Genomic DNA, 11,244 nt, shown 5'->3' with positions numbered 1-11,244 from the left:
CAATGACAGACTTTATAACCAGTCAGTCATCCAACCCCCCGGTCATGTTTGAACAACCCGAAAGACAGCTTTGAGAGTATAGACACTAGCCTATTTAAATTTCACGAGGGGTTGGGTGGCGGAATGGTACACGTTGGATCGCAAGGTCTGTCATGGCGTAGTTTCGATCCCCCTCTTGTAGACAAGGAGTAGGGTCGCCTGTCCAACCTCGTGGGTTTTCTCCGGGTCCTCCGGTTTCCTCCCACTGTTAATCCCAAAATGATCTAGTTTGTGTCGAGTGAACGTAAAAAAACCCGCTATCCCGTCTCTCTACTTCTCTCTCAAATTTCACTGCAATACATAAATCAGCTGAAGCGTCAAGCGTGTAACTCAATTGACACAGTAGAGGACACGAATACAGCAAAGCGAGTTGTACATTGTCAGCTTCCAGAATTCCGTTTGCACTCGGTTAGTGAACCCGACTAATTAACCACAAGAATAGTTATAGTTATAGGAATATGAAGTTTCAAAAGGTAGGACTCTGATGATAAACTATGAATGGTGAATTCTAATTTGCAGATGTGCTTTTATTTGGGATCGTGTTGAAAGGGAGACAACTGCTGCTCATTAGGTCTTACTTGATTTTATTGTTCATTGATGCCGGTCGTTTACCGTGAAGTACACTACTATTGTCAATGACGAGATTCTTGCACACATTGCATAAAAAATCCACTGAAAATAATATTTTGATATAACACTAACATTAGAAGAAATTTGATGATGAATAACTGAAAGCTCCGTCAATTCCAGTTCTTAATACATAAAGGCATTCAATTAATAGTAACAGCTGTTGAATTTCAGACTCATATTACAGAATGTTTTATTTTATTGTCATAATATTAGCTATCGATTCATTTTGTTATTTCCATGTTGATATTTCCACTCTTGTATACTGTATATTTTATCTATAATTATCTCTGCAGTTCCCCGTATTGTCTGTTGCAATGAACGAAATGACAAAGGGAGCAAATGTGTACATGTACATGTATTATAAACGTTCCTAATAGTAGCCTGTATATAACAATTATTTTTTATACGCGCACATTTTCATGTGGACGTATATTGTCGTCGCCCCTGTCCGCCTGTGTGTCCGTCCGTTCAAATTAACCAACTTCAACGAAACTTGAAATATAGTTGTATCTCACGAAGATCTCGGTTCCTTTCGATATCGGACCGTAACTTCATGGATTATGGCCAATGATTGTCCGAAAAATCGCGTTATTAGCTTGTGGTCCCTCTAAATGTCAAAATTTGTATCCAATTTACACAATTAGGAGGGTTGAGTTCGAATTTCAATAAAAATCGGACCAAAACCTACGGACACAATGGCCGCCCATCGTACACAAATAGTGTAAACATTATGGTATACCAAGGTTGTGGACCCTCTAGAGGTCACAATTGTGATCCAATTATGATGAAATGTGAAATACATGTTTATAACCCAAAGATCTTGGTTCCCATCGATATTCGCGCATATGAGAAAGTAACTTCTTGAATTATGGCCCTTCGTTTTATGAAAAATCGCGTTTTAGCTTGTGGTTTCTCTAGAGGTCACAACTTTTGTTCGATTTAACAAACCATAATGATGGCTGAGTTCGATTTTCGTGAAAATTGGACCAAAACTGCCGGACAATATGACCGCCCCTCGTACGCAAATAGTGTAAAAATATGGTATACATGCATCAAGGTTGTGAATGTGGACCCTTTACGGGCCACATTTTTTATCCGATTTTGATAAAACTTTAAAGCTACAATTTCATATTTTTAAGTTATATTTTTAAAATTTATTAAAATAAAGCCTTAAAATAGATGGTATCCATAAACCGCCCTACCTTGTTAAAGAATAATCCTATAATTCTCTATTGCCAGCTGAGAAATTGGCAAAAATATCATTTTGAACTTTAAATTCCAACGTTTGAAGGTAGCTAATGCATGGAGGCAATAGGAAAACAAGGGAGGTAATTATGCTATTATTTCCTGTGTCAATGATTTTTTAAGGGTGGGAAATATTGCCCATGGTCATATAATAGTGAGTTGATAACCTATTGAGCCAAAGTCATAGAAATAATTATGTTTTGACTTTCTTAGAAAATATGAAATTGTCGCTTTAAATTAATGTTTACATCACAAAGATCTTTCTGTCGATAATCGCTCATATTCGAACATAAAACTTCCTGGATTATGGTCCATGATTGTTAAAAAAAATCGCATGTTTTGCTTGTGGACCGGCTAGAAATGTCGGTTCCTTTCGATATTTGCGCATTTCAGACCATTACTTTCTGGATTATGGCCCATGATGGTACGAAAAATAAAATTGCTTTTGTTTTTAGCTTGTTCTCTATCCATCTCTTGGAAAATGTGGGCGTATCTTGCCTGGCAACAGCTGGTTATAGTGACTTTAAACTTTTGTAAGAGTACTTTTGATTGAATATTTGTATTTGACTTTATTAAGGCTTGCTGACCGGAGAGAAGATGAAGAGAAGGGGTGAAGGAACCGTTGTTATAGACGCAGTTCGAACTTGCCAACCTGAGGTGGCAGATAGCATATATCAAAAATGTCAGGCATCGTGTATAAAGCATTCCTACCCAGTAAGTCATTTCATATTATTATGCAGGCCAATGTTCACGCAATACAATTAAATTCGTTCATTATTTTGTTCAAATAATAATTATAGGTCACTTTTTCAGTCCGACTCTCCGATTTTCTGATCTGAAAACAAACGCCCCCGTCGCCCTTTTCCTACAATTATTTACAGAACCGGATGAATTAATTACCCGCATCAGGGACCTTTGGTATCTTTATAAAATATTTGAAATAATATTATTTCAAATTGCGCTGCCTCCGGTGAAATAGTGTGACTTACAAATGTTGTGTCTATAGTATACAGTATATTCTGTTAAATTGCATGCAATTTCTTTTTAGTTGAAGTTTCTTATTCCACAATACGCCAGTGAAACTAACTGTTGTTGGGTTTATCCTATAACTTATGGCGGTGGATTGGTAGAAGGTGACCATATAGATATAGCTGTTCATATTAAACAGAACTGTTGTGCGGTTATTACTTCACAGGAATCAACTAAGGTAAATGGGGGACAAATGTACGCTCATATGGCTAGGCTTTCTAGAAGTTAGCCTTTTATTCTTCGAATCCCGACTGCAAAGAGATTTCATGTGCGCATTACCATTCTGTACACGAGACACAAGTGGTAATCAAGATAATTTGGAAATTTTGAAAAGTTCGTTATTTTTAGGAACCCGATCTTTCCATGGCAAGTGGGCATTTGAGACCATTTGGGATTTTTTTCTTATTGTTTAATTATAGGTGTACAGTTGTGAAAAGAATATTATCACGAAACAAATGCTGCAATATCAAGTAGATGACCACGCTCTGTTGTGTTTACTTGGAGATCCAGTCGTTTGTTTCAAGGGTGCCTCCTACACACAGTCGCAGGTAAAAACAGATTGTCGTCTCATTGTTACCCAGACCAGGACAGTTTCTAATGAAGGTTATTTCAATTATTGAGAACCCGAGTTTAAGGGTTTTTTCGCGCCAGACTTATGAATAGCTATACTCGGAAAATACCATGGATATGATATTAAAGGAACTAAATCGCTATTCTTTGGCACCTAGAAATGGACACAAATGGATCGCAATGCATATAATAATGAATATGAATTTATATAAACTGATTTATATTCAATCTTTTCTGTTTTTTACTATATTTTCTAATCAGGTATGTTATTCTTGTCTATACTGGTAGTATTCTCTTACATGGGATATATTTAGCCTCGTTTATGGAGTCGCTTCATACAAATGGCACTCGAAAGCATTCTGGCACGCGATTCGTGTGCCAGTCTTAAACTTTTCATTTTGTCATAAATATTGGATATCAGAAGCCAAACTTTTCACAGTCGTGTTTGCAATGTCGAAGAATGTGGGTGATATTGATTTAAAGACTTGGCTCCTTTAATTATGAAGCTGTGTATATTTTAGGAAATACATATGACATCAGAAGGAAGTATTGTACTATTAGATTTATTATCTGCTGGTAGAATAGCAAGAGGAGAATCATGGCAGTTTACAAGGTAATTTACTCACACTTTTTAAGAACATCCGACGTCACTTCTCGCTGATCACCTAAGTTCTGCCAGTCTTTAACGGTTTGGTTCTTATTAAAGAATTACATAAATTGTTGACCATTGCCGCCACTGGGATATGCGAAGTAATTAAATGTCAGGTGTAATGAACAAATAGAAATCTGCCCTAATGGGGGGCTATGGCGTGAATCCCCACGCACGTACTTTATATAACGGAATAACAGATACAGATTCATAATTATGACGCATTAGTCAAAAGGGAGTCACGGTGGCTAAGTGGGTAGGACGCTGGCTCGCTAGCCTCGAGGTCGGGTGTTTGATCCCTGCATTGGCCTAGAAAGTTATCCAGATTTTCCAGCGTGGTTCCCCCTTGTCAGTGATGCAGTGACAGCTCTCTAGTCGTTCGGATGGAACAAAAACCGAGGTCCCGTGTACACATTGGCGTGCACGTAAAAGATCCCTTGACAGTTGGAATTCGATACAAGAGTAGACCGTAGTGCCGCTGTCTGGGCAAAATTTCCCTCATAGCACACTGTATGGCGTATGTCCGTCTTCATTAGCCCAGTTCGGAGTAGGACGTTAAACCCCATTTCATGAGAATACTCATGCAGAAAATATGCATGACACTACTGCCAAGATAAAAGTAATGAATTAATTATTTCTCTTCAGCTTTAAAAACAGCCTATTAGTGTACATAGATGACCAACCAGTTTTGAATGAAGTCAACCATTTAGAAAGTACACCATGGCTATCTGTACATGCTTCTATGTCTGAGTACGAGGTATGCTATCTCAGAGAATAAAATAGAAAGATACTTAGACATCTGTTTTTTTATATATTTATATTTTATCGATTACGTTAAAGCTTAACTCCGGTTACAAAAATACCGAAATAATTAAATAAAAAAAAGTTAACGCCCCCAAGCCGCCATACTTGTTTCTAATTTGTGAAATAAATATGGCGGACATGGAGGCTTATGACCTGGAAAGGTTAGCCGATCTCACTTCCAGTTTGTTTCTTGTCAGCCACCTGTACACATCCGGCCTTATTCTCTACACACGCTTCACTGATTGCTCTATTGTTTCCCCAACAGTATACCAAATTATTGAAGATTGCAAAATGTCTGATCAGGTAAGCCTGTAAATAATTATATGAACTGCGTCTACTACTGTATAGCCTAAAAGCTTTACTCTAAAACAAAAGATGCAAAAAGGTGGCTTACCCCAACCTGAAATTTTCAACCATGAAGAAGACAATAGTTTGTGCAGGTGATTTGTGCAGGTGAGTAAAGCTTGGGCTTTATAGTAGTAGACGCAGTTCATATATTTATCAGACATTTTTCAATCTTCAATAATTTGGTATACTGTTGGGAAACAATAGAGCAATCAGTGAAGCGTGTGTAGAGAATAAGGCTGGATGTGTACAGGTGGCTGACAAAAAACAAACTGGAAGTGAGATCGGCTAACCTTTCCAGGTCATAAGCAACAAGTATGGCGGCTTGGGGGCGTTAACTTTTTTTTATTTAATTATTTCGGTATTTTTGTAACCGGAGTTCAGCTTTAATACAAATCTTGAACAAGAAGGTTAGCAGTAAATGTGTTGCAAAAACAAACTGCTTAGCACTGACCTCTTTGATCACGACAGCTGGAAGTATATTGGTGCGAATCCTTCAGACTATTTTTCCCTCGGAGAGCCACGTTGGCTCGGTGAGTATGGCACTTGCTCTCCAACCAGGAGATCCCAGAAAATCCTCGGATTTTCCCTTGCCAGAAGCACAAGGAGTTCCTGGCAAGGAAATGCGTCTAGTCGCTCGGGTTGTTCGAGCAACTTAGGTTCATGTAGCTTTAAAGTCCGGGCGCAATTTTTATATCCACCGATAGCAAATTGTAAGGCGTCTATACCGGTTGGTGCCGAAAGTAATCCGAACATGTTAAATCTCATTTCATTTCTTTCCTCAGTCCCAGGAGCTCGTTTCATGAAGCTTTAAATTGTTTTGATTATTCATCATTATAGCTAAATTTATTTGTGTTTTTTCAGATTTTAGGAACTTGTATTGTGATTGGTAATAATGTAAAAAATTTGGTTGAAATTCTGTGTAAAAAGTATAGTGCACAGAAAAAGATAGGTTAGCATTTTATGCTATATAAATATACGCGTGTTTTCTTTTCAATTCGGGGGGTTGGATGGCTGAATGGTTAGCGTGCGCGCGCTGTATCATACAGTCTGTCATTGAGTCGACTGGCGTGGTTTCGAATCCCGGTTGTACGTGGCAAGGAGTAGGGTCGCCTGTCCAACCTCGTGGGTTTTCTCCGGGTCCTCCGGTTTCCTCCCACTGCTAAAGACCCCTACGCGCAAGCGAATTATGTAAATAAAATTAAACCGTATGTTAGTCCCGAAATGACCTAGTTTGTGTCGAGTGGACGTTAAACCCCATTTCTCTCTCTCTCTTTTCAATTCTTGTTAATATTACATTTTCAAATAAGCTAGAAGGAATTATAAACCTCGCATCAGAAATGTGTTAGTGCACCCCATTCGATAGTTTAACGAATGATTCGATAGTTCATTGTACATGAATCTACTAAAGCAGAGTCAATACGGGAGTTCAAGTTGCCAATTGATGGAAGAATCAGAATTCCTCTTTACGAATCGCCGAACAATTCAACCAAGTTTGAAAGATCTGTCATTGAGTGAACTGGCGTGGTTTCGATTCCCCGGTTGTACGTGACAAAGAGTAGGGTCGCCTGTACATCCTCGTGGGGTTTCTCCGGGTCCTCCGGTTTCCTCCCACTGCTAAATACCCCTACGCGCAAGCTAATTATTGAAATAATACTGAACCATATGTTAGTCCCGAAATGACCTATTTTGTGTCGAGTGGACGTTAAACCCCATTTCTCCCCCTCTACGACTGGCGGGAAAATCTGGATAGGCGTCTTCGTCTTATGACCATAAACACTGTAATAAATGTAGTCGACCGACGACAATAACCTCCAGCAAGAAATTTTGGCGTTTTGAAACAAGTACTAAATGAAAGTGGTGAATTGTGACAACGTTAACGATTGTCTTGAGAAGACGCACGTCATAGTCAACACTGTTCCTCCTGAAAGCTTATCAGCCGGAGCGGTCATCCCGAATTGGACAAATGTCGTACTATTAGATCCCGCACTAGGATAATCTTCTGTAGTCTTGTCAAGTAATACTACCATTTTACTACATGTATCTAGAGTACGTGTGCCCGTCTCCCCGATGTAGAAATTTTTACACCTATTGCAAGTGAAGACATATGAGATTTTTTGTGTCGCAATTCATATTGTCGTTGAAACTAAAAGTAAATTTATGAAAATTATATTAGTTATTTGGCGTAATGTAACATTTAGATACATATATGTGTGATTTCTGCAGGTGAACGTGAAGATAAAAGCCTACTGTGTAGTATTAGTAATTTAGAGTATACAATAGAAAAGAAAACTACACATGGTTGTTACCTTCGTTTTTTAACATCAATATCCAAGGTAACCTAATACATTATATTTTCTGAGAAATACGCCCCCCCCCCTCCCTTTTGTTATTTGCAACACACTACATGATGTAAGCCCATGACTCCAGGCGTAGTTTACAGGTTCGGATCAAATCTAGCATCTTTTATTCTTCTTCGGGTGATTTACATCCGCATGTCTTTTATTTACATTAAAATTGTTATTTGTCAACTTACAAGATATAAAATTTGAACTCACTCGGACGCCCCTATATTATTCTATCAAACATGACCGTGGCTAAGAGATAATGGGGAACTCTTTCGCACGTCCTGAAAGTTATCACAAGATTAGGTATTGGTCGATCGTAAGAGATCTCAATTAATTAATTATATGAGTTAATAACATTGAATGTTTTTGTCAATGGTGATTCTACTATTAAGTTGGTTCTACTAGTACCCCCCCCCCCTTTATCGTTTGTGTTAAATTGTCAAGATTCTATAGAATATATGAATATATATGTATCCAACCATAAATTATTTTGCTTTTCTATTTTTAGGCATATGAAATCATTGATGAGATAGTGCAGCCATTATTACCTATTATTGGTACAAACCCATACCATAATAAATATTAATCAAATACATATGAAACTAATTGTCATTTTTCTAATACTATTTTGCTGTAGATGGATCTCTTGATTATGAGATATCACTATCACAATATTGTTTTATTCCCAGAAAAAATATTCATTTTAGGTCACTGTAATGATGGGTCCTTTTCTACATATAGAATGAGTAGGGTGGTCCACGGCCTCAAACATGTGTACTATTATTAAGACAAAAATCAAAAACGTCCATTTTCACTTTTGACAGTATCTCTTTGCGAGTGAAATGGGGCCGTCAGATAAGCCGCCCATATGAACTGTTTATGTTCATGTGTAGGCAATTGGCCTGTTATTAACATACACTGGTTACCTCTAATAAAAAGAGGCAAAGAGCAGTGCATTTCCGCAGTTTTGTATTGTTTCTGAATATCCCCTACTTTTTTTTGAAATGTATAATTCTTTTCTATGGTCGAATGGTTAGCTCGTGTACGCCTGTATTATAAGGTATGTCATTGAGTCAACTGTCGTGGTTTTGATTCCATGGTTGTGAGTGATATGGAGTAGGGTCGCCTGTCCAACCTCGTTGGTTTTCTCCGGGTCCTTCGGTTACCTCTCACTGCTAAAGATTCCAACGCACAAGCGAATTATTGAAATAAAATTGAACAATGTGTTAGTCCCGAAATGACCTAGTTTGTGTCGAGTTAAACCCCATTCCACTCTCTCTGTGATGCATCAATTTTTGACAGCAATTCAACCATTGCAAAGTCCTTTATATTGATCTAGTGTTTCCATCAATGTCAATCAAATAAAAAATATTTCCTTTTTAATAAAAAATGAAATGTTCTTTAAAAGTAAAAAAAAGTAGTTCGTTTTTAATTGGCCGATCAAATTCGTGTAAAGCGATATCTCCTAAGATAATGAAATTTATCACACAAGCGATATCTACTGTAGAATGTGTTGTCGGGATTTGTTTAATCTCTTTCCCTTTGATCTTTCATTTATTGGTGTTCCCAACGGACAACTATAACCGCAGGCCTAATTTAAAATGACATACTAAATTATAACGGTAAACACTATAAGATCTGCCCGTCTATTCCGCCTGGGCATTTGTACAGTGGTAAATACTAACTTGGCATTTCACCGTAACCGTGAATATGATACTGCTGAGACAGTATAAGACCTGGGCTGTTGGATGACCGAATGGTTAGCACGTGCGCGCTGTATCATAAAGCCTGTCATTGAGTCAACTGACGTGGTTTCGAATCCCCGGGTGTACGTGACAAGAAGTAGGGTCGCCTGTCCAACCTCGTGGGTTTTCTCCGGGTTCCTCCCACTGCTAAAGACCCATACGCGCAAGCGAATTGTTGAAATAATATTAAACCATGTTAGTCCCGAAATGACCTAGTTTGTGTCGAGTGGACGTTAAACCCCATATCTCTCTCTCTCTCAGTATAAGACCACATAGGAGTGGAACAATCATACCATAATGTAATCGAGCGCCGTAGTCGCGAAACAATTTCAGATAGCAACGTACAATATTATGTAACTGAGCTCTTAATTGTTTGGGACTCCGTCTGAAAATTTTAGTCAATGTCATGGCAAATGGGGTCAAATTCTTGTGAACGAGAGGATAAGAAATGGGACAGCATCTTGGGGCCCACCTGTCATTTCCGCCTGTTTTTGGGAGTTGAAATAATATATCTACAGTCTGAGGTCCCACTTACTAGTGGTACTACTGGGCGGTTCACTGTAACAGTGAATATGACAGTGATGAGATAGTACAAGACAAAGGAGAGGATGACATAATTGAATTGAGCGACATAGGCGTGATAAAATTTCAGATATGTAATCCGCGCCTAGCCCGAGGGGACTTTGGTTCACGGGGTGCTTATCTTGTCTCATATTTACCTCTCCCCACCACACTAACTTGCGCGTAGGGGTATTTAGCAGTGGGAGGAAACCGGAGAACACGGAGAAACCCCACAAGGCTGGACAAGCGAACCTACTCCTTGTCAGATACAACTGGGGAATCGAAACCACGCCAGTTGACTCAATGATACAGCGCGCACATGATACAACGCCTCCTGATACAGCGCGCACATGCGAACCATTCGGCCATCCACCCCCTCTCACCAAAGGGAATTCGTTATTGAATATCTACTACTACACACATCAGCGGTTTTTTTTAAATTGGGTTTTAATTGTACGAAAATCATACATAACATTATTATTACTAAAAAGTTCAATTACTAGATCCATAAAGCGAATATTGACAGGAACCAAGATCTTTGGGTTATAAAAATATTTTCAAGTTTCATCAAAATCGGATCAAAATTGTGACTCCTAGACGGTTTACAACCTTGATATACCATATTTGTGTACGAGGAGCAGTCATTTTATCCGGCAGTTTAGGTTCGATTTTCACGAAATTCGCACTCGGTTGTCATTAGGTTGTAACTGTGATATATTCAAACGGATAAAATTGTAACCACAAGCTAAAAACGCGATTTTTCGTACAATCAAGGGCCATAATTCAGTAATTTACGATCCGATATGCGCGAATATCGAAAGGAACCAAAATATTTGGGTTATAAATACGCATTTCAAGTTTCATCAAAATCGGATAAAAATTGTGGCCTCTAGAGGGCCCACAACCTTGATATACCATATATTTACACCATTTGCGTGCGAGGGCGGTCATTTTGTCCGGCCCGATTTTCACGAAAATCGAACCCAACCATCATTAGAGAGTAACGGTGATATATTCAAACGGTTTTTTTTATTTTAAATCGGATAAAAATTGTTACCTCTAAAGTGACCACAAGCTAATAACGTGATTATAAGTACCGAGGTCTTTGCGAGATAGACCTATATTTTAAGTTTCGTCAAAATCGTATAAAAACTGTGACCTGTAGAGTGACCACAACCAAATTGTGGACAGACAGACGAATGGACGTCCGGACGGACAGGGGCGACAACAATATACGTCCACATGAATTTGTGGGCATTTAAAAAATAGAAAAAGCCTG

General features: G+C 38.5%; 1 protein-coding gene across 1 annotated transcript; it reads left to right on the top strand.

Moving 5' to 3' along the window:
- Nucleotides 1-367: 367 nt before the first annotated feature.
- LOC126828265 (uncharacterized) lies at nt 368-9,031 on the top strand. The gene is made up of 9 exons (XM_050557951.2): nt 368-512; nt 2,492-2,628; nt 2,963-3,121; nt 3,363-3,491; nt 4,035-4,126; nt 4,808-4,919; nt 6,176-6,263; nt 7,538-7,647; nt 8,168-9,031. The coding sequence occupies exons 2-9, from the start codon at nt 2,512-2,514 to the stop codon at nt 8,243-8,245; spliced, it is 885 nt and encodes a 294-aa protein (XP_050413908.1). The 5' UTR covers nt 368-512; nt 2,492-2,511; the 3' UTR covers nt 8,246-9,031.
- Nucleotides 9,032-11,244: the final 2,213 nt, after the last annotated feature.

The sequence above is a fragment of the Patella vulgata genome, chromosome 7 (genome assembly GCF_932274485.2).
Source record: "Patella vulgata chromosome 7, xgPatVulg1.2, whole genome shotgun sequence".
Lineage (NCBI taxonomy): Eukaryota > Metazoa > Mollusca > Gastropoda > Patellidae > Patella > Patella vulgata.
Note: the sequence above shows the minus strand (reverse complement) of the source record. Positions and strands in the feature narration are given on the sequence as shown.

Coding starts and splice junctions, on each gene's coding strand:
- LOC126828265 (XM_050557951.2), top strand. CDS start 2,512: ATGAAGAGAAGGGGTGAAGGAACCGTTGTTATAGACGCAGTTCGAACT. Junction 3,122..3,362: donor CTTCACAGGAATCAACTAAG/GTAAATGGGGGA, acceptor GTTTAATTATAG/GTGTACAGTTGTGAAAAGAA. Junction 7,648..8,167: donor TTTTAACATCAATATCCAAG/GTAACCTAATAC, acceptor TTCTATTTTTAG/GCATATGAAATCATTGATGA.